The sequence below is a fragment of the Carassius gibelio genome, chromosome B22, assembly GCF_023724105.1.
Source record: "Carassius gibelio isolate Cgi1373 ecotype wild population from Czech Republic chromosome B22, carGib1.2-hapl.c, whole genome shotgun sequence".
In the NCBI taxonomy this organism is placed as follows: Eukaryota; Metazoa; Chordata; class Actinopteri; order Cypriniformes; family Cyprinidae; genus Carassius; species Carassius gibelio.
The window spans coordinates 41,809,411-41,832,904 of NC_068417.1; the positions used below are offsets into that span (position 1 = coordinate 41,809,411).

A 23,494-nucleotide genomic window follows, 5' to 3' on the forward strand; every position below is an offset into this window, starting at 1 on the left:
CTTTTGGGTTTTCTTTCCTACTTATATAATGTACTGGCGATAAGATTGGCTGTTCTTTAAATAGCCCTCTCTTCAATCAATCAATCAATCACCTTTATTTATATAGTGCTTTAAACAAAATACATTGCGTCAAAGCACTGAACAACATTCATTTGGAAAACAGTGTCTCAATAATGCAAAATGATAGTTAAAGGCAGTTCATCATTGAATTCAGCTATGTCATCTCTGTTCAGTTGAAATAGTGTCTGTTTTTATTTGCAATCAAGTCAATGATATCGCTGTAGATGAAGTGACCTCAACTAAGCAAGCCAGAGGCGACAGCGGCAAGGAACCGAAACTCCATCGGTGACAGAATGGAGAACAAAAACCTTGGGAGAAACCAGGCTCAGTTGGGGGGTCAGTTCTCCTCTGACCAGACGAAAACCAGTAGTTCAATTCCAGGCTGCAGCAAAGTCAGATTGTGCAGAAGAATCATCTGTTTCCTGTGGTCTTGTCCTGGTGTTCCTCTGAGACAAGGTCTTTACAGGGGATCTGTATCTGGGGCTCTAGTTGTCCTGGTCTCCGCTGTCTTTCAGGGCAGTAGAGGTCCTTTCTAGGTGCTGATCCACCATCTGGTCTGGATACGTACTGGATCCGGGTGACTGCAGTGACCCTCTGATCTGGACACAGACTGGATCTCGTGGCCACGGTGACCTCGGAACAAGAGAGAAACAGACAAATATTAGCGTAGATGCCATTCTTCTAATGATGTAGAAAGTACGGTGTTATGTGAAGTGTTTCCGGTTCCGGTTTACCTAATTAATGCAGCCTAAAAATCCTTTAACGGATTTGGATATTAAAAGCATATTAGTATGTTATGTGTATGCCAGGTTAAAGAGATGGGTCTTTAATCTAGATTTAAACTGCAAGAGTGTGTCTGCCTCCCGAACAATGTTAGGTAGGTTATTCCAGAGTTTAGGCGCCAAATAGGAAAAGGATCTGCCGCCCGCAGTTGATTTTGATATTCTAGGTATTATCAAATTGCCTGAGTTTTGAGAACGTAGCGGACGTAGAGGAGTATAATGTAAAAGGAGCTCATTCAAATACCGAGGTGCTAAACCATTCAGGGCTTTATAAGTAATAAGCAATATTTTAAAATCTATACGATGTTTGATAGGGAGCCAGTGCAGTGTGGACAGGACCGGGCTAATATGGTCATACTTCCTGGTTCTAGTAAGAACTCTTGCTGCTGCATTTTGGACTAGCTGTAGTTTGTTTACCAAGCGTGCAGAACAACCACCCAATAAAGCATTACAATAGTCTAACCTTGAAGTCATAAATGCATGGATTAAAATTTCTGCATTTGACATTGAGAGCATAGGCCGTAATTTAGATATATTTTTGAGATGGAAAAATGCAGTTTTACAAATGCTAGAAACGTGTCTTTCTAAGGAAAGATTGCGATCAAGTAGCACACCTAGGTTCCTAACTGATGACGAAGAATTGACAGAGCAACCATCAAGTCTTAGACAGTGTTCTAGGTTATTACAAGCAGAGTTTTTAGGCCCTATGATCAACACCTCTGTTTTTTCTGAATTTAGCAGTAAGAAATTACTCGTCATCCAATTTTTTATATCGACTATGCATTCCATTAGTTTTTCAAATTGGTGTGTTTCACCAGGCTGCGAGGAAATATAGAGCTGCGTATCATCAGCATAACAGTGAAAGCTAACACCATGTTTCCTGATGATATCTCCCAAGGGTAACATATAAAGCGTGAAGAGTAGCGGCCCTAGTACTGAGCCTTGAGGTACTCCATACTGCACATGTGATCGATATGATACATCTTCATTCACTGCTACGAACTGATGGCGGTCATATAAGTACGATTTAAACCATGCTAATGCACTTCCACTGATGCCAACAAAGTGTTCAAGTCTATGCAAAAGAATGTTGTGGTCAATTGTGTCAAACGCAGCACAAAGATCCAATAAAACTAATAGAGAGATACACCCACGATCAGATGATAAGAGCAGATCATTTGTAACTCTAAGGAGAGCAGTCTCAGTACTATGATACGGTCTAAATCCTGACTGGAAATCCTCACATATACCATTATTCTCTAAGAAGGAATATAATTGTGAGGATACCACCTTTTCTAGTATCTTGGACAGAAAAGGGAGATTCGAGATTGGTCTATAACTAACAAGTTCTCTGGGGTCAAGTTGTGGCTTTTTTATGAGAGGCTTAATAACAGCCAGTTTGAAGGTTTTGGGGACATATCCTAATGACAATGAGGAATTAATAATAGTCAGAAGAGGACCTATGACTTCTGGAAGCACCTCTTTTAAGAGCTTAGATGGTATAGGGTCTAACATACATGTTGTTGGTTTAAATGATTTAACAAGTTTATACAATTCTTCCTCTCCTATAGTAGAGAATGAGTGGAACTGTTCCTCAGGGGGTCTATAGTGCACTGTCTGATGTGATACGGTAGCTGACGGCTGAATGGTTGCAATTTTATCTCTAATAGTATCGATTTTAGAAGTAAAGTAGTTCATAAAGTCATTACTGTTGTGGGGTTGGGAAATGTCAACACTTGTTGAGGCTTTATTTTTCGTTAATTTAGCCACTGTATTGAATAAATACCTGGGGTTATGTTTGTTTTCTTCTAAAAGAGAAGAAAAGTAATCAGATCTAGCAGGTTTTAATGCTTTTCTATAGGATATGCTACTTTTGTTTTCCTCCAGCTGCGCTCCATTTTTCGGGCTGCTCTCTTTAGGGTGCGAGTATGCTCATTATACCATGGTGTCAAACTGTTTTCCTTAACCTTCCTTAAGCGTAAAGGAGCAACTGTATTTAAAGTGCTAGAAAAGAGAGAGTCCATAGTTTCTGTTACATCATCAAGTTGTTCTGAGGTTTTGGATATGCTAAGGAATTTGGATACATCAGGAAGATAACTTAAAAAGCAGTCTTTTGTGGTAGAAGTGATGGTTCTTCGATACTTGTAACAAGAAGTAGAATTTACAATTTTGGCTATATGAAGTTTACACAGAACTAAATAATGATCTGAGATATCATCACTTGGCTGAATAATTTCAACACTATCAACATCAATTCCATGTGACAGTATTAAATCTAGAGTATGATTTCGACAATGAGTAGGTCCTGAAACATGTTGTCTAACACCAATAGAGTTCAGAATGTCTATAAATGCTGATCCCAATGCGTCTTTTTCATTATCGACATGGATATTAAAATCACCAACTATTAAGACTTTATCTGCAGCCAGAACTAACTCGGATGTAAAATCACCAAACTCTTTAATAAAGTCTGTATGGTGCCCTGGTGGCCTGTATACAGTAGCCAGTACAAACATAACAGGGGATTTATCATTAACATTGGTTTCTCTGGATAATGTTATATGAAGCACCATTACTTCAAACGAGTTATACTTGAAGCCTGCCCTCTGAGAAATCCTAAAAACGGTGTTATAAATTGAAGCAACTCCTCCCCCTTTGCCTTTTAAACGCGGCTCATGTTTATAACAGTAATCTTGGGGGGTGGACTCATTTAAAATAATGTAATCATCAGGTTTTAGCCAAGTTTCTGTCAAACAGAGCACATCTATATTATGATCAGTTATCATATTATTTACAAAAAGTGTTTTCGTAGAAATGGATCTGATATTCAATAAGCCAATCTTTATCATTTGTTTATCCATATTGCATTTGTTTTTTATTTGTTGAACCTCAATTAAATTGTTAACCTTAACTTGGTTTGGACATTTTTTGTATTTTCTAGTTCGGGGAACAGACACAGTCTCTATAGTGTGATATCTAGGTGAAAGAGTCTCTATGTGCTGAGAATTAACTGACCTCTGTGACGGGAGGCAGCTAGCAGACGGTCGGTTTAGCCAGTCTGTCTGCTTCCTGACCTGGGCCCCAGTTAGTCAAGTATAAACACTAAGACTATTTGCCATATTTCTAGACAGAAGAGCAGCACCACTTCTTCAGCAGCACTCTTTGCAGCAGACTTCGCTTACGGCCATACCAACCTGGCTATGCCCGATCTCGTCTGATCTCGGAAGCTAAGCAGGTTTGGGCCTGGTTAGTACTTGGATGGGAGACCGCCTGGGAATACCAGGTGCTGTACGCTTTTTGGACATTTTTCACTTAGTATATAAAAATTTTGCCAAAAAATAGAGTCAATGCCCGATCTCTGAATATTAGCAGGTTTGGGCCTGCTTAGTACATGGATGGGAGACTGCCTGGGAATACCAGGTGCTGTAAGCTTTTTGGACATTTTTCACTTAGTATATAATAATTTTGCCAAAAAATAGAGTCAATGCCCGATCTCTGAATATTTGCAGGTTTGGGCCTGGTTAGTACATGGATGGGAGACTGCCTAGGAATACCAGGTGCTTTAAGCTTTTGGGTTTTCTTTCCTACTTATATAATGTACTGGCGATAAGATTGGCTGGTCTTTAAATAGCCCTCTCTTTGCAGCAGACTTCGCTTACGGCCATACCAACCTGGCTATGCCCGATCTCGTCTGATCTCGGAAGCTAAGCAGGTTTGGGCCTGGTTAGTACTTGGATGGGAGACCGCCTGGGAATACCAGGTGCTGTAAGCTTTTTGGACATTTTTCACTTAGTATATAATCATTTTGCCAAAAAATAGAGTCAATGCCTGATCTCTGAATATTAGCAGGTTTGGGCCTGCTTAGTACATGGATGGGAGACTGCCTGGGAATACCAGGTGCTTTAATCTTTTTGGAAAATTTCACGAATTATATAATAATCTTTTATTAAAAAATAAAAAAAGAGTCAATGCCCGATCTCTGAATCTTAGCAGGTTTAGGTCTGGTTAGTACTTTTATGAGAGACTGCCTAGGAATACCAGGTGCTTTAAGCTTTTGGGTTTTCTTTCCTACTTATATAATGTACTGGCGATAAGATTGGCTGGTCTTTAAATAGCCCTCTCTTTGCAGCAGACTTTGCTTACGGCCATACCAACCTGGCTATGCCCGATCTCGTCTGATCTCGGAAGCTAAGCAGGTTTGGGCCTGGTTAGTACTTGGATGAGAGACCGCCTGGGAATACCAGGTGCTGTAAGCTTTTTGGAAATTTTTCACTTAGTATATAATAATTTTGCCAAAAAATAGAGTCAATGCCGATCTCTGGATATTTGCAGGTTTGGGCCTGGTTAGTAAATGGATTGGAGACTGCCTGGGAATACCAGGTGCTTTAATCTTTTTGGAAAATTTCACGAATTATATAATAATCTTTCATAAAAAAAAAAAAAAAAAAAAAAGTCAATGAGTCAATGCCCGATCTCTGAATCTTAGCAGGTTTAGGTCTGGTTAGTACTTTTATGAGAGACTGCCTAGGAATACCAGGTGCTTTAAGCTTTTGGGTTTTCTTTCCTACTTATATAATGTACTGGCGATAAGATTGGCTGTTCTTTAAATAGCCCTCTCTTCAATCAATCAATCAATCACCTTTATTTATATAGTGCTTTAAACAAAATACATTGCGTCAAAGCACTGAACAACATTCATTTGGAAAACAGTGTCTCAATAATGCAAAATGATAGTTAAAGGCAGTTCATCATTGAATTCAGCTATGTCATCTCTGTTCAGTTGAAATTGTAACAACAATGAGTTTTACGTAGTAATTAACTCAAATGATATATAGGGAATTTGAATAATTAATCAGGAATTTGATTAATATATATCTCAGATGACAGTTACATTAAATTTGATTATGAAAAATATCTCAATTGCCTATAACAATAAATAATCACAGGGCACTGTAACTTACTCATTAATATGTCAATATTACATTCTTCATATCAATTATTGTGATATCTCTTACTGTAAATTACTGCAGATCAAACCGTGGTATGTCCAGCACACCACTGTAGACCTATCAATTTTCAATAAAGTTATCACGCCTTATAATTCAAGGAAAAGTATTCTCTGGCCATGAAAATATTATCCTATCCTTATGATAAATTTAGTTTCTAAATTTAAAGCTTGTAGCTAAAGACCAAAACATTTCAGTGACTCGTAATGTGAGTGGGTGGAGTCCAAGCCAATCATTTTATATATGGGTTTTTAATAATTCAACTAGTAATACATCAAACTACAAATCACACAGAGTAAATATGCGTACGAAAATACAGACAATAAACATTTACAAGACATAACGGAATCCAAATAAAAGAGAGAGAGAGAGAGAGAGAGAGAGCGAGAGAGAGAGAGAGAGAGAAGTAGAATGGGATCACATAAGGAGCTCAGGTATGAAAATCATAGTCAGTAACTTTTAGAAGCCAACAACAAATCGGATCATAACAACACTTTAAAGCAGCATTTAAATCTCCATAGAGAAAGTGATACTTGCAAAAGGTGGCCCCTGTGAGTGGCGTGAGATCGGCGTCGAGCTTGTGAGCTTTACGCGCTGTTCCCGTTGAAACAGCCATGTGCCATGAAACGGAGGCCATGTGACGCGCATGCACGCTGCGCTTGGCGTGAGCGTGGAGCACGTGGTCCTTTGTTCTGTCCTCGCGCGGTATTTGAAAGGTTCAACAAACATTGTTCCAGAATTCGTCTTCCTTGCGGCCTATGGCCGCGCGGAAGCAACGTTGGAGAGCAGCGTGTCCGAGAAAGGAGAACGAGAAGAAGAGAGAGGCGGACCTTGTTCGGTCGACTCTTATAGATTGAGATGTTCACGCCTCTTTTCGCGTGAACCACCCAATGAACATCCGCGATCTGAAGCGGCGGGAAAGTTCCTTTGTCTCTGGGAACAACCCACCCTAATGATTTAGGACTTGTCCGATTTCATCAGGGATATTCTAGCACGTTCGTAATTCCAGAATAATACATTTTTCATTACTTTACTTTAGATAAATGGGTCTGTCAAAGCATGACGATTACACAGATACTAAAATTAATATGTGCAAATGATCAAAACATGAAGATACATTCAAATGCAGAATTACACACATTTAAAGATTTGATTAACACATGATAACACTGCAGATATTCCCAATTTATATGGGAAACCTCTAATGTACCGCAAAAACAATACTATACACATTAAGACTACATTTGAGTACATTCTATCATTCTTTTGTAAGGATTAGGTTTCCTGTCCTGTGGTCCTGTGTGGTCGTAAAATTTTACGAGCTACCAAGGAGTGTGGGGGTTGCAGAACATTTCTTTTTGAGAAAGTATAAGATTGAAATCAAGCATTTCCACTTATAAGTCAGCACTTTAACCATTTACCCAGGATTAACCATTTTATGCAATACACAAACATTCAAAATACATATTTAATAAAGGACTTACAAAAGTAAGGAACAAAAAGAAAGGTTTCTTTTTGTGTGTGTGTGTGTGTGTGTGTTAAGGAATTTGGGGGGGGTTTCAGGTATCCTTTGAGGCTCGCATGGGTATCGTAAAGTAATTTAAGTCCAGCCAGGCTGGCATTTAGTACCAACAGTCTGAATTTATAAAACAGAATTTAACCCATGAATCGCTGACCTGCATATCTGTTACATCTCCCCCTTTCGTCAGATGAAGTCCCTGTGTGGACATCATCGGACGGCAATCATCAGGATGGGCAGATGACAGGTGAATCGTGGTGGTCATGTAGCAGGTGGGTCATGATGGCAGGTGGTTCCTGAAGCTGAGGACTCAGCTTGATGAGGTTCGGTGTTGTCTTTGACTTGGCACCCCCTTTTCCGGGGATTCCATCAGAGACCTCCAGCCATAGTTGTCGTGAGTTTGGCTGTAGAGGTTTGCATCTCGTTGAGTATCCTGTATAGGATGAAGGTCACGCCCAGAGTCAGGGTGGGACCAATGACGGTGGAGATGCACCGTGCAGTGTTGGCAGCAGTCCAGGCTAGGACCGCAGATGACTGGTTCAGAATGGGCTGTCGAGACAGTGCTTGGAGGGCTGTATCGACAGGAGTAATGTCAATGTGTTGGGTGGTACCTTTCAGTACTTGGTCCAGCAGGTTGGCACGGGTGGCGGTGTCATGCTGGTCGTAGGTCAGCATAGCTGAGCGCACAGGAGCGTTGACGAGCCATCTGTTACCCACAATCTCTGCTTGCGTTTCTGTGACTTGTGTACGAAGCTTGGCTTCAGCAGGGCAGCGCGTATCGCTGACCCAGGGTTGCAGCTCGCAGATTCCTTCAGAGATGTGTCTGAGGAAGGGTTTGCTAAGGCAGAGATAATGAATGTTTTTGGTTAAAGTACACATGTGCATGTTTGGGGCCAGGTACAGCTGTGTGTCGCTTTCGTGGTAGGCCACCACATTTGGAATGTGTGTTTTGGTGTGGGTGTTGCTCTTCCACATCCTGACACTGACAATGTCTTTAGGTCTGTAGACTTGGCTTGACTCGCTGATGAGTTGGTTCAGGAGCACGTTCACTTCTCTCTGTTTGGGGTTTACGTGCCGTAGGAAGGCGCTATCCAGAAAGTTGGCCAGGTGTATTTGTAGCAGGTCAGCTGGCATGGTGATGGCGTAAGACAGCACAGTTAACACAAGGCTTAAAGATATCATGTACGGTGGGGTTTTACTCGTGGTTAGGCTGTCATTGGAGGAGCTAACCTCCCACAGCATGGCTGTTGTTAATGCTGTAAACAGCTGAGTCTGGGTAAAGTTCTTCTGGAAGACAGTAAACAGTGGTTTCAAGGAGTTTACAGTCTGGTTCGCTGCATTGACACTGGACATAACAATGTTAAACATTCTGGCGGCAGCAGCAGCGGCTCTAAGCAAAGCTCCCGGGAACTGTTTGGAGCGGTGGTGGTGTCCACCTAACTCCATTTGTGTAACCGTCACTTTCTCATGTTGGCTGAACAGGTGTTTGACATCGGCCTCAGTGTGAGTGAGGGAGTCCTCTCTCCATCGGAACCTTGTACAGCTGTATTCGGTTACAGTGCTGGGGTAGTGTGCCCTGTCATCGGTAGTCAGGAGTCTCAGCGGTTTTCTCGGTGGCAGCTGTCCTCTCTTTGGCTGACAGCACGGCACGGCAAACCACAGCAGCATCCTGGTACAGATAATAGGGAGAGAGAGAGAGAAAGGGGAGAAAGAAACAAACAAGGCCTGTCTTTGGTTGGACAGGACAGTCTCTTTGCTTCGTGGGCGGTGACTGGGTTTAGCTCGCCCTCGCCCATGTTTTGCCACATCTTGCTGCTGGCATGACGCTTGCTTCAGTGTTTTGTCAGTGGCTCTGGTGCTGCGTGGTGCAGCACATGCTGCGTCATGGAAATATATTGGCTTTATCCCCCTTTTGCTCCGTGGCATTACACGCCCTGGCATTGTGATGTCAGACGGTGCACAACCCACAATATTGTTCTGTGCACGCAGCATGGTTTGTGTATCATGCAGTGGTCTGGGGCTTTGGTTGTCAGTGACTGTAGACTGGTTGCAGACTGGTTGCCAGGGTGGATGGAGGGGTCTGAGAGGTGGTAAAACAAAGTCATTATCAAGGTTTCAGAAGCCCGCATGTCCGCTATGTTGGTCTGTGTAGACAACGGAGCCTGCGTAAGCGATTCTGAGGTAGGCAGTTTAGCTAGTAAAGTTCTTGTGCTGTGTGTAATCACTTCAACCTTGAATGTGGGTGGGTGGGTTGGGAGTGACCACAGAATGTTGTTTAGTGTGCCAGTTTTGGCAAGGGTGTCAGTGTGATCTTTAAAGTCCTCGTCTAGACTTGGTAACTTTGAGTGTCCTTTTTCCTTCTTCCAGTACACGATCACATTGTGTGTTTTTGTGATGTTATCACATTGCTGGAACAGGTGTTGGTGTTTGACATGCTTGTTTGCAAGTGTGAGTCCGAGTTCCACACATTCAGGTGAGGATTGGAAGAAACCCAGCGTGTGGTGTAAGGTTTGACCACCTTGCAGGTTGAGCCGAACAGCGACCCCTTTGGTGTAAGCTGGTACCACCGTACCCTGTTTGTTGACTAAGGTACAGAGGCTTGAACTTGGGCCTGTTGTTAGGGCGTTGTACTCATGGCTGGCTGCTGGGGTTCCCGTGACCTCTGTGACCTGACCGTCTGGCTCTGTGGGAGTTCCCGTGACCTCTGCGACCTGACAGTCTGGCTCTAGCAACCTGTGTGGCTGGAGAGAAAGAGGTTCTCGCACTTGAGCAAAGTCTTTTAGCTGTTTGAAGTTCAGAAAAGGGTCAAAGTGTTCTAGCAGGTCTTTGTCGATGAGCAATGTATGAGTGTTCATTGGTGGGACATACATGGGATGTATTAGACTCATCGGAACGAATGTCAGGTGAATGGAAACAACCTGTTCAAACTGGATGTCATCCTGTCTGTACACCTGTACATTCAGTTCATAAGTTTGAGGTGTAAGAGTTCGATCTTGTCTCTTAGCTTCAAATTGGAGTCTTTTGAAAAGGTAAGATGAGATCACCGTCAGGTTTAATCCTGTGTCGATCAGGTCTTCCCTGTTGACTCCTTTTTGACCCACCCCCTTTTTGACAGGGCTGCCCAGGAATGTTGGCATTAGGGCAGGTGGGACGATCGGTGGGTGATGAGGACCGGTCTTGTGTAGCTCGCTGCGAAGGCAGGTAGTCAAAACAGCATTTTCTGGTACCTTGTGTTTGTGGTACCTGGTGTGAGGACCTGTGCTGTCTCGTTCAGTTAGCTGTAGCTGTTGACTGTGGAGCTCGGGCAGTGTTCTGGGTGCTTGGCTCATCTTCCTTGCGAGTATTCATGTGAAGAAGATCTTTCAGCACCCTCAGGATCTCTGCTGTCTCAGACGTGGCTGCACTGTGTTGCCCTCTGCTGGCTTGGAATGGTATTGACTCTCTGTAAAGATGTCTGTGACTGTGGTGTTGTAGAGCGCCATCTAGGGTTAACTCCAAGCAGTGCTCAGAGACAGAGACGTTGGGGTTTTTCACAGTCTTTTCACAAATAGTCTTTTGCTTGGTGCAAGCTTTGTGGGCTAAGTTCCGTAACTCTTGTGTAGTTCTGTTACGGGGACACGCTGGGACTCTGAGATGAAAACTCCAACTGGCATGTAGGTTTGGGAGGAACAGAGTTTTTAAGTTGAAATCCTGTTCCATACCTGGTTCGTTGCATGCTCCGAAGTAGGTGTTTCGTAGCTGACTACAGAAGGTCTGTGGGTTTTCAAATCGGCCCTGTTTGAGGTCCATAGCAATAAGGAGCCCATGATCTGAGTTTGGATCAGAGAATTCAAGAATCAAAGTCTGTAGCAGTTGCTGGTAGTACGCTTTGACAGTCTCTGGTTGACGATCCAGAAAGCAATGCACATCACGGCTGGCCGTGATTTTTAACAGGTACAATGTGTTCACATCTGTCACGTTGGCGACAGTTTGCAAATGAAAGTCAATGGCTTGTAAAGAAGCATGAACATCATGTCCTCCTGCAGGATCTGGAATGAATGTAGAGATGCTTCTGGCTAGCTTGTGAAGTTCTCTGTGAGCAGTGCAGGGTTTGGTGACATGCGTTCTCTGGAAGGGTTCTCTTCCCTCCGTTATTGACAGATGTTCTTGTAAGCTGGCTGGTGATTTCCTTAGAAGGGAGACTACACCCCCTTTTCCAGCTCTGGGTTCTTGGCTGAAAGGGTTGGAGTGGCGGCCCGGGAGAAATTTTGTGGTGTGCGTTTCTCCGATCCAGCCACTCTGTAATCTGTGAGATTGTCTCAGTTCTGTGTGAACAGTGTCAAGTTCATCTTGGAGCTTGTTGAATTTAGCTCGGGCCGCTTGCAAGTGTGTTTTCCAGGCCCAGGTTTTATAGTCTCTTTCTTTCAATTCAGTCTCTGCTCTTTTTAGGAGAGCGTCACCTTGCTGGAGTTTTTTTTTTTTTGTGAGGTCTTTTCTGGCTTCTCTCTCCAGCTGTTCTCTTTGATCCGTGTCGAGGCGAAGATCTTGCAGGGCATTGTGAAGTCTTTCAACTCCTTTCTGTAGCTCTGGATCTGTGTCGTCCTCTTTCTTGTGCTGGTTCTGGGTCTCGAGGAGAAGCTGATCAAGATGACTCTGGGTTGGGGCCTGGTCCTTCCAGGCCTCCTCCGCGATGTTGCTCCGTTCACTGAGCCGTGCCTGGGTGACGAGAATGTGAACTAGGCTTCCGAAGATCCTGGCGAGTTCTCTGTAGTAGTCGCTTTGGTTTGGATCGCGTGCCATCAGTTCATCTAGCTCGGTGTCTAGTTGCTCTGGGTGCTGCAGGTTACTGGCGTCCTTGGGCAGGAAGGGGGTCGTCACTGCTTTCAACCATGTCGAGAGGTGGCCCCCGTGGACTGCTGGACTGGATGCCTGGAACATCCTGATTCTCTGTCGGTGAGAGAAGCACAGCACACACACACAAAAAGACCAATGCAAGTTCGTTCTACATTTAACGAGCTATATTCATACGGGCTGTGCCGTTTATGAGAATTTTGGGGCTGACTGATGCAAACAGTCAGACAGTTAAGTAGCCAATTAACTTGGGTCAACGAAGGACCTGAAATGGAGATTTGACAGGCAGTAGCCTAGCGGGTCGTGTGATGACACCGGCTGCTGGTGGTCGCTCTACTATTTAACTTCGTTGGTGGCTCCCAGGTTACTGTCTCCATGTGAAATGAAAGAAACAAATCACAACAGAACAGAGGGTAGAAAAAGATCAAAGTGAAAAACAACACTTGAAATGAGATGAAAACAATAGAAACACAATGTGTTAGTGGGAATAAGGAGGCCTAAGCCTACTGCTAGGTTTTAAGATAGGGCCAACAGGTGAGTGGGCTATCTGGGTAGGAAACCTAGAAATATGGTGTGGCTTAAAGAAGCAAAAGGGTTAAACACTTAAAATATATCCGGGGGAATATCTAATATTCTGTGGTTTATAATAAGTGGATGGGTTTTATCACATTGGGTTCACCTGGGTGAATTGAAGTCATTCAGGTGGGAACCAGTGGCTTGGTCAACCTCCCCGGTGCTCCCCAAACACTGAACCGCAGTGTCCCCGGTCCTCCGTTACTCTGGCGTGTCGCAGGACAGCACGGCTTGTGACTTTTAGCACAACCTTTGGAGTGCCAAAATTGCTGATGTCTCTTGAGACAAGAGGGACCGAGTTTCACTCGCAGCCAGTATCGGTAACACCGATCGGGCAGCCTTGCTCACTGGAAACCTGAGATGACGGTCCAATCACCAAGGGAGTTCTACAATCAAATACACAAAGGATGAACAAAGGAAACTTAAAGTTAATTAAGGTTTGGTTTGTTTAACATCAATTGAGTAACTATATGTAGAGAGGAAAGGTAACAGCTTTACCTAATCATGATAAAACAAAACAAAGGAATTTATGATAATAATGGTAATTATCAAAATAACCTAAGTCAAAAGAGAGAAGCAAAATAATAAACATTAAATTAAAAAACAGTAATGAAACAAGGGAGGAGGAGTAGCTGGTTTTCACCACAAGGGGGGGAAAGTACTGCTTCTCTGTCTTTAACCTGCTGAGCAGAAAACTTAATTCAAATTAAAAATTCAAAACTGGTTTAAATCAAAATTTAAAATAAGCATGTAAGAATTAAAAGGAAAATCGGAATAATATCCTATAATAACCATTGATAGCTTGTAAGTTATCATTAATGATCATGAAATTAATCAAACAGGGTGAGATTAATCAAAAGGGGTAAAAGTAGACATGCAGTTTCAAAACAGAAAGGAAAAGACAGAGGTCTGTTAGTCGATTTAACAGGAGACTGCCACTAGATGGCTTACCTTCTAAGTGGGTCAATCAGTGGTTGACCTGACACATCTAGATTTCCACTATTAACAATTACATTTTAATTCAAATCATATTTGAACCAAACTCAAAGTAAATGTAAACAGTCAAAGGCAGGGAAAATTCTTTTGTTTCCCTGTAATAATATTCGCACGAGCAAAGCTGTAAATGCAAATAATTATCGAGAATTTAGACATCCAATTCAAATATACATCACAGGGGATTATAAATTAGCAATCAGAGCGCATTATCTGAAATGGCCACAGGTTGGCAGCTTTGCACTCATGCAAGCTGGAATCAGAAAGCAGGGCGTACCCTGAAATTTCTAACCCACACGTTCCCTCTAGTGTTTAGATAGAGGAATTACAATTTCAATATGACTTAGAATTTATCTGATCGTTTGTCAGGCTGATTTTCTGCATCAAAAATCACAAGTAACAAACAGAAAGTTTTAATCTCTGAGGTGCTATATTAACATAGGTTGAAGGAAGGATCCGTTCACTTCCGAAACACAAATGTAATAAAAACAGGAATTTTCCAACTGTTGACTCCAATAGACATTTATCAAAATAGCACTTATGATTTAAATGTTTTAGGTTTAAAATCGGGTAGCTAAGCCAATTCTAGACCAGGAGTTTTTATCGTTTATTTTTTTGAATATCATGTGGTTTACCATGAATTCAATAACGATATTTAATAAGGCCTTTTTAACTGAATCAGAGGAACATCGCTCATGTTCAGATTTACATGTTGCAACTAATAAAAGATTTCTTTATCTTTTAATTATTCATATTAAAATGTTCTCACTGTAAAAAGATTTTGGTCTTTCTTAACAGGATACTTTTAACATTATACTGCAGTTTACTTTCATTAAAAATAACAGTGACTATACTGTTAAGTTTCTACAAATACCTAGCGCGCTGACTGACCAGCTTTTTGCCTCAGTCAGTTGAGTGAGTTCGCGTCTTGCGACTTATCTCACCAGTAACGTTACATAATTTCATAGCGCACGTGCAGAAATTATTAAAAACCATATACACAGATTGATTGCTCACAAAACGAAGTTTGAAATGCCCGCATTCTCCACCATAATGTAACAACAATGAGTTTTACGTAGTAATTAACTCAAATGATATATAGGGAATTTGAATAATTAATCAGTAATTTGATTAATATATATCTCAGATGACAGTTACATTAAATTTGATTATGAAAAATATCTCAATTGCCTATAACAATAAATAATCACAGGGCACTGTAACTTACTCATTAATATGTCAATATTACATTCTTCATATCAATTATTGTGATATCTCTTACTGTAAATTACTGCAGATCAAACCGTGGTATGTCCAGCACACCACTGTAGACCTATCAATTTTCAATAAAGTTATCACGCCTTATAATTCAAGGAAAAGTATTCTCTGGCCATGAAAATATTATCCTATCCTTATGATAAATTTAGTTTCTAAATTTAAAGCTTGTAGCTAAAGACCAAAACATTTCAGTGACTCGTAATGTGAGTGGGGTGGAGTCCAAGCCAATCATTTTATATATGGGTTTTTAATAATTCAACTAGTAATACATCAAACTACAAATCACACAGAGTAAATATGCGTACGAAAATACAGACAATAAACATTTACAAGACATAACGGAATCCAAATAAAAGAGAGAGAGAGAGAGAGAGAGAGAGAGAGCGAGAGAGAGAGAGAGAGAAGTAGAATGGGATCACATAAGGAGCTCAGGTATGAAAATCATAGTCAGTAACTTTTAGAAGCCAACAACAAATCGGATCATAACAACACTTTAAAGCAGCATTTAAATCTCCATAGAGAAAGTGATACTTGCAAAAGGTGGCCCCTGTGAGTGGCGTGAGATCGGCGTCGAGCTTGTGAGCTTTACGCGCTGTTCCCGTTGAAACAGCCATGTGCCATGAAACGGAGGCCATGTGACGCGCATGCACGCTGCGCTTGGCGTGAGCGTGGAGCACGTGGTCCTTTGTTCTGTCCTCGCGCGGTATTTGAAAGGTTCAACAAACATTGTTCCAGAATTCGTCTTCCTTGCGTGGAGAGGCGAATAGTTGAATAAACTTAGTAAAGAAAAGAAAAGAACGAAACGAAAGCGAAAGCTTCCAAAGGAGCCATTAAAATGGCTTTTTCTCTCAGCCCCTGTGCTGAGGGGGTTTGCGCGCGACGTTGGAGAGCAGCGTGTCCGAGAACGGAGAACGAGAAGAAGAGAGAGGCGGACCTTGTTCGGTCGACTCTTATAGATTGAGATGTTCACGCCTCTTTTCGCGTGAACCACCCAATGAACATCCGCGATCTGAAGCGGCGGGAAAGTTCCTTTGTCTCTGGGAACAACCCACCCTAATGATTTAGGACTTGTCCGATTTCATCAGGGATATTCTAGCACGTTCGTAATTCCAGAATAATACATTTTTCATTACTTTACTTTAGATAAATGGGTCTGTCAAAGCATGACGATTACACAGATACTAAAATTAATATGTGCAAATGATCAAAACATGAAGATACATTCAAATGCAGAATTACACACATTTAAAGATTTGATTAACACATGATAACACTGCAGATATTCCCAATTTATATGGGAAACCTCTAATGTACCGCAAAAACAATACTATACACATTAAGACTACATTTGAGTACATTCTATCATTCTTTTGTAAGGATTAGGTTTCCTGTCCTGTGGTCCTGTGTGGTCGTAAAATTTTACGAGCTACCAAGGAGTGTGGGGGTTGCAGAACATTTCTTTTTGAGAAAGTATAAGATTGAAATCAAGCATTTCCACTTATAAGTCAGCACTTTAACCATTTACCCAGGATTAACCATTTTATGCAATACACAAACATTCAAAATACATATTTAATAAAGGACTTACAAAAGTAAGGAACAAAAAGAAAGGTTTCTTTTTGTGTGTGTGTGTGTGTGTTAAGGAATTTGGGGGGGGTTTCAGGTATCCTTTGAGGCTCGCATGGGTATCGTAAAGTAATTTAAGTCCAGCCAGGCTGGCATTTAGTACCAACAGTCTGAATTTATAAAACAGAATTTAACCCATGAATCGCTGACCTGCATATCTGTTACAAAATAGTGTCTGTTTTTATTTGCAATCAAGTCAATGATATCGCTGTAGATGAAGTGACCTCAACTAAGCAAGCCAGAGGCGACAGCGGCAAGGAACCGAAACTCCATCGGTGACAGAATGGAGAACAAAAACCTTGGGAGAAACCAGGCTCAGTTGGGGGGTCAGTTCTCCTCTGACCAGAGGAGTTGGACAGTGTTTTCTCTACTTCCTGTTGGCCTTCTGTAGCTAATCATAGCTCTGTGTAGCTGTTTTTATTTTATTTTTATTTTTTTCTCTATAATCTTTCTTACTATCACTGTCTGTTTGTTTGTTTTTTATATTGTAAAATATAACTTAATTCACACCATATTTCTGATATTATCGATCAATCTTATCAGATTAACTTTGATCGTTCACTCTTCCGTGACTGCAGTACACCTGCAAAGCGTTAGCACTCGTTAGCTTGTCATTAGCGTTTTCTTTTCTCCTCTCCTCTCCTCTCTCACGCTGCAGTTTTCCACAAGTTCATCAAACAACCGCAGTAAGAATATTTCATCAAGCACGGTGAGTAATGGCTTCTCCTACAATTGTTATTTGCACCTCTTGCCACATGTACAGTTTATCTATCTCTGTCGCTGATGAGGGATTCACATGTGATAAATGCAGGGAAATAGTTAGGCTGACAGAGAAGATTTCAGAATTAGAGACACGCATCCAAACTTTAATTGAGGACAGTAAGAATGTTAGGGCTCTAGATATGGCTTTGGATGCGTCTAGCTCAGGGATTCCTGTACATTGTCCGGTTCCAGCAGAGCCCCTGCAGCAGGGCAACTGGGTGACGGTGAGGCAGCATAGTCGTGGGTCAAAACACTGCTCTTCTGTTCCGATCAAAACATCAAACAGGTTCTCCCCACTCAGTGATGCACCCACTGAGAAACCTGATGAAAGTGCTCTAGTTATTGGTGATTCTATTGTACGGAACGTGAATATAGAGACACCAGCCACCATAGTCAAATGTTTACCGGGAACCAGAGCGCCTGACATCTTGGCAAATTTAAAAGTGCTGGCTAATGCTAAGCGTAAATACAGTAAGATTGTTATTCATGCCGGCGCTAATGATGTTCGACTTCGCCAGTCGGAGATCACTAAAAATAACTTTAAAGAGGTGTGTGAACTTGCAAGCACGATGTCAGACACTGTAATATGCTCTGGTCCCCTCCCTGCTTACCGTGGTGACAAGATGCATAGCAGATTGTCATCACTCAATGGCTGGATGTCTAAGTGGTGCCCACAGAATAACATAGGTTTCATAGACAATTGGACGAGCTTTTGGGGCAGACCTGACCTGTTTAAAAGAGATGGTCTTCATCCCTCCTGGGGTGGTGCTGCTCTTCTGTCTAGAAATATGGCACATAGTCTTAGTGTTTATACTTGACTAACTGGGGCCCAGGTCAGGAAGCAGACAGACTGGCTAAACCGACCGTCTGCTAGCTGCCTCCCGTCACAGAGGTCAGTTAATTCTCAGCACATAGAGACTCTTTCACCTAGATATCACACTATAGAGACTGTGTCTGTTCCCCGAACTAGAAAATACAAAAAACGTCCAAACCAAGTTAAGGTTAACAATTTAATTGAGGTTCAACAAATAAAAAACAAATGCAATATGGATAAACAAATGATAAAGATTGGCTTATTGAATATCAGATCCATTTCTACGAAAACACTTTTTGTAAATAATATGATAACTGATCATAATATAGATGTGCTCTGTTTGACAGAAACTTGGCTAAAACCTGATGATTACATTATTTTAAATGAGTCCACCCCCCAAGATTATTGTTATAAACACGAGCCGCGTCTAAAAGGCAAAGGGGGAGGAGTTGCTTCAATTTTTAACAACGTTTACAGGATTTCTCAGAGGGCAGGCTTCAAGTATAACTCGTTTGAAAAAGACGCATTGGGATCAGCATTTATAGACATTCTGAACTCTATTGGTGTTAGACAACATGTTTCAGGACCTACTCATTGTCGAAATCATACTCTAGATTTAATACTGTCACATGGAATTGATGTTGATAGTGTTGAAATTATTCAGCCAAGTGATGATATCTCAGATCATTATTTAGTTCTGTGTAAACTTCATATAGCCAAAATTGTAAATTCTACTTCTTGTTACAAGTATCGAAGAACCATCACTTCTACCACAAAAGACTGCTTTTTAAGTTATCTTCCTGATGTATCCGAATTCCTTAGCATATCCAAAACCTCAGAACAACTTGATGATGTAACAGAAACTATGGACTCTCTCTTTTCTAGCACTTTAAATACAGTTGCTCCTTTACGCTTAAGGAAGGTTAAGGAAAACAGGATTTAGACCGTATCATAGTACTGAGACTGCTCTCCTTAGAGTTACAAATGATCTGCTCTTATCATCTGATCGTGGGTGTATCTATCTATTAGTGTTATTGGATCTTAGTGCTGCGTTTGACACAATTGACCACAACATTCTTTTGCATAGACTTGAACACTTTGTTGGCATCAGTGGAAGTGCATTAGCATGGTAGTTTAAATCGTACTTATATGACCGCCATCAGTTCGTAGCAGTGAATGAAGATGTATCATATCGATCACAAGTTCAAGACCAGGACTTGCTTGGTTGGCTTGCTTAGTTGGGGTCACTTCATCTACAGCGATATCATTGACTTGATTGCAAATAAAAACAGACACTATTTCAACTGAACAGAGATGACATAACTGAATTCAATGATGAACTGCCTTTAACTATCATTTTGCAATATTGAGACACTGTTTTCCAAATGAATGTTGTTCAGTGCTTTGACGCAATGTATTTAGTTTAAAGCACTATATAAATAAAGGTGATTGATTGATTGATTGACCAGACGAAAACCAGTAGTTCAATTCCAGGCTGCAGCAAAGTCAGATTGTGCAGAAGAATCATCTGTTTACTGTGGTCTTGTCCTGGTGCTCCTCTGAGACAAGGTCTTTACAGGGGATCTGTATCTGGGGCTCTAGTTGTCCTGGTCTCCGCTGTCTTTCAGGGCAGTAGAGGTCCTTTCTAGGTGCTGATCCACCATCTGGTCTGGATACGTACTGGATCCGGGTGACTGCAGTGACCCTCTGATCTGGACACAGACTGGATCTCGTGGCCACGGTGACCTCGGAACAAGAGAGAAACAGACAAATATTAGCGTAGATGCCATTCTTCTAATGATGTAGAAAGTACGGTGTTATGTGAAGTGTTTCCGGTTCCGGTTTACCTAATTAATGCAGCCTAAAAATCCTTTAACGGATTTGGATATTAAAAGCATATTAGTATGTTATGTGTATGCCAGGTTAAAGAGATGGGTCTTTAATCTAGATTTAAACTGCAAGAGTGTGTCTGCCTCCCGAACAATGTTAGGTAGGTTATTCCAGAGTTTAGGCGCCAAATAGGAAAAGGATCTGCCGCCCGCAGTTGATTTTGATATTCTAGGTATTATCAAATTGCCTGAGTTTTGAGAACGTAGCGGACGTAGAGGAGTATAATGTAAAAGGAGCTCATTCAAATACCGAGGTGCTAAACCATTCAGGGCTTTATAAGTAATAAGCAATATTTTAAAATCTATACGATGTTTGATAGGGAGCCAGTGCAGTGTGGACAGGACCGGGCTAATATGGTCATACTTCCTGGTTCTAGTAAGAACTCTTGCTGCTGCATTTTGGACTAGCTGTAGTTTGTTTACCAAGCGTGCAGAACAACCACCCAATAAAGCATTACAATAGTCTAACCTTGAAGTCATAAATGCATGGATTAAAATTTCTGCATTTGACATTGAGAGCATAGGCCGTAATTTAGATATATTTTTGAGATGGAAAAATGCAGTTTTACAAATGCTAGAAACGTGTCTTTCTAAGGAAAGATTGCGATCAAGTAGCACACCTAGGTTCCTAACTGATGACGAAGAATTGACAGAGCAACCATCAAGTCTTAGACAGTGTTCTAGGTTATTACAAGCAGAGTTTTTAGGCCCTATGATTAACACCTCTGTTTTTTCTGAATTTAGCAGTAAGAAATTACTCGTCATCCAATTTTTTATATCGACTATGCATTCCATTAGTTTTTCAAATTGGTGTGTTTCACCAGGCTGCGAGGAAATATAGAGCTGCGTATCATCAGCATAACAGTGAAAGCTAACACCATGTTTCCTGATGATATCTCCCAAGGGTAACATATAAAGCGTGAAGAGTAGCGGCCCTAGTACTGAGCCTTGAGGTATTCCATACTGCACTTGTGATCGATATGATACATCTTCATTCACTGCTACGAACTGATGGCGGTCATATAAGTACGATTTAAACCATGCTAATGCACTTCCACTGATGCCAACAAAGTGTTCAAGTCTGTGCAAAAGAATGTTGTGGTCAATTGTGTCAAACGCAGCACTAAGATCCAATAAAACTAATAGAGAGATACACCCACGATCAGATGATAAGAGCAGATCATTTGTAACTCTAAGGAGAGCAGTCTCAGTACTATGATACGGTCTAAATCCTGACTGGAAATCCTCACATATACCATTATTCTCTAAGAAGGAATATAATTGTGAGGATACCACCTTTTCTAGTATCTTGGACTGAAAAGGGAGATTCGAGATTGGTCTATAACTAACAAGTTCTCTGGGGTCAAGTTGTGGCTTTTTTATGAGAGGCTTAATAACAGCCAGTTTGAAGGTTTTGGGGACATATCCTAATGACAATGAGGAATTAATAATAGTCAGAAGAGGACCTATGACTTCTGGAAGCACCTCTTTTAAGAGCTTAGATGGTATAGGGTCTAACATACATGTTGTTGGTTTAAATGATTTAACAAGTTTATACAATTCTTCCTCTCCTATAGTAGAGAATGAGTGGAACTGTTCCTCAGGGGGTCTATAGTGCACTGTCTGATGTGATACGGTAGCTGACGGCTGAATGGTTGCAATTTTATCTCTAATAGTATCGATTTTAGAAGTAAAGTAGTTCATAAAGTCATTACTGTTGTGGTGTTGGGAAATGTCAACACTTGTTGAGGCTTTATTTTTCGTTAATTTAGCCACTGTATTGAATAAATACCTGGGGTTATGTTTGGTTTCTTCTAAAAGAGAAGAAAAGTAATCAGATCTAGCAGGTTTTAATGCTTTTCTATAGGATATGCTACTTTCCCGCCAAGCAATACGAAATACCTCTAGTTTTGTTTTCCTCCAGCTGCGCTCCATTTTTCGGGCTGCTCTCTTTAGGGTGCGAGTATGCTCATTATACCATGGTGTCAAACTGTTTTCCTTAACCTTCCTTAAGCGTAAAGGAGCAACTGTATTTAAAGTGCTAGAAAAGAGAGAGTCCATAGTTTCTGTTACATCATCAAGTTGTTCTGAGGTTTTGGATATGATAAGGAATTTGGATACATCAGGAAGATAACTTAAAAAGCAGTCTTTTGTGGTAGAAGTGATGGTTCTTCGATACTTGTAACAAGAAGTAGAATTTACAATTTTGGCTATATGAAGTTTACACAGAACTAAATAATGATCTGAGATATCATCACTTGGCTGAATAATTTCAACACTATCAACATCAATTCCATGTGACAGTATTAAATCTAGAGTATGATTTCGACAATGAGTAGGTCCTGAAACATGTTGTCTAACACCAATAGAGTTCAGAATGTCTATAAATGCTGATCACAATGCGTCTTTTTCATTATCGACATGGATATTAAAATCACCAACTATTAAGACTTTATCTGCAGCCAGAACTAACTCGGATGTAAAATCACCAAACTCTTTAATAAAGTCTGTATGGTGCCCTGGTGGCCTGTATACAGTAGCCAGTACAAACATAACAGGGGATTTATCATTAACATTGGTTTCTCTGGATAATGTTATATGAAGCACCATTACTTCAAACGAGTTATACTTGAAGCCTGCCCTCTGAGAAATCCTAAAAACGTTGTTATAAATTGAAGCAACTCCTCCCCCTTTGCCTTTTAAACGCGGCTCATGTTTATAACAGTAATCTTGGGGGGTGGATTCATTTAAAATAATGTAATCATCAGATTTTAGCCAAGTTTCTGTCAAACAGAGCACATCTATATTATGATCAGTTATCATATTATTTACAAAAAGTGTTTTCGTAGAAATGGATCTGATATTCAATAAGCCAATCTTTATCATTTGTTTATCCATATTGCATTTGTTTTTTATTTGTTGAACCTCAATTAAATTGTTAACCTTAACTTGGTTTGGACATTTTTTGTATTTTCTAGTTCGGGGAACAGACACAGTCTCTATAGTGTGATATCTAGGTGAAAGAGTCTCTATGTGCTGAGAATTAACTGACCTCTGTGACGGGAGGCAGCTAGCAGACGGTCGGTTTAGCCAGTCTGTCTGCTTCCTGACCTGGGCCCCAGTTAGTCAAGAATAAACACTAAGACTATTTGCCATATTTCTAGACAGAAGAGCAGCACCACTTCTTCAGCAGCACTCTTTGCAGCAGACTTCGCTTACGGCCATACCAACCTGGCTATGCCCGATCTCGTCTGATCTCGGAAGCTAAGCAGGTTTGGGCCTGGTTAGTACTTGGATGGGAGACCGCCTGGGAATACCAGGTGCTGTAAGCTTTTTGGACATTTTTCACTTAGTATATAATA

At 41.1% G+C, this 23,494-nt stretch overlaps 2 protein-coding genes and 4 non-coding genes across 7 annotated transcripts in view; 5 read left to right on the forward strand and 1 right to left on the reverse strand.

Annotated features, from left to right (window-relative positions):
- The window catches only part of LOC127987501 (protein NYNRIN-like), a 363,443-nt gene that overhangs the window by 313,511 nt on the left and 26,438 nt on the right, over nucleotides 1-23,494 (reverse strand). The gene's annotated exons all lie outside the window — the stretch shown is intronic.
- LOC127997304 (5S ribosomal RNA) lies at nucleotides 4,019-4,137 on the forward strand. The gene has a single exon (XR_008170171.1). It is a non-coding gene; the product is annotated as a 5S ribosomal RNA (ribosomal RNA).
- On the forward strand, nucleotides 4,496-4,614 carry LOC127995462 (5S ribosomal RNA). Its single transcript, XR_008168409.1, has one exon. It is a non-coding gene; the product is annotated as a 5S ribosomal RNA (ribosomal RNA).
- Nucleotides 4,980-5,098, forward strand: LOC127999823 (5S ribosomal RNA). Its single transcript, XR_008172630.1, has one exon. It is a non-coding gene; the product is annotated as a 5S ribosomal RNA (ribosomal RNA).
- Nucleotides 17,127-18,697, forward strand: LOC127987503 (uncharacterized). The gene has a single exon (XM_052589852.1). It carries the CDS (start codon nucleotides 17,384-17,386, stop codon nucleotides 18,245-18,247), a length of 864 nt encoding a protein of 287 aa, XP_052445812.1. The 5' UTR covers nucleotides 17,127-17,383; the 3' UTR covers nucleotides 18,248-18,697.
- On the forward strand, nucleotides 23,346-23,464 carry LOC127995473 (5S ribosomal RNA). Its single transcript, XR_008168420.1, has one exon. It is a non-coding gene; the product is annotated as a 5S ribosomal RNA (ribosomal RNA).

Excerpts from the sequence above, each read along its gene's own strand:
- LOC127987503 (XM_052589852.1), top strand. The coding sequence starts at position 17,384 with ATGGCTTCTCCTACAATTGTTATTTGCACCTCTTGCCACATGTACAGT.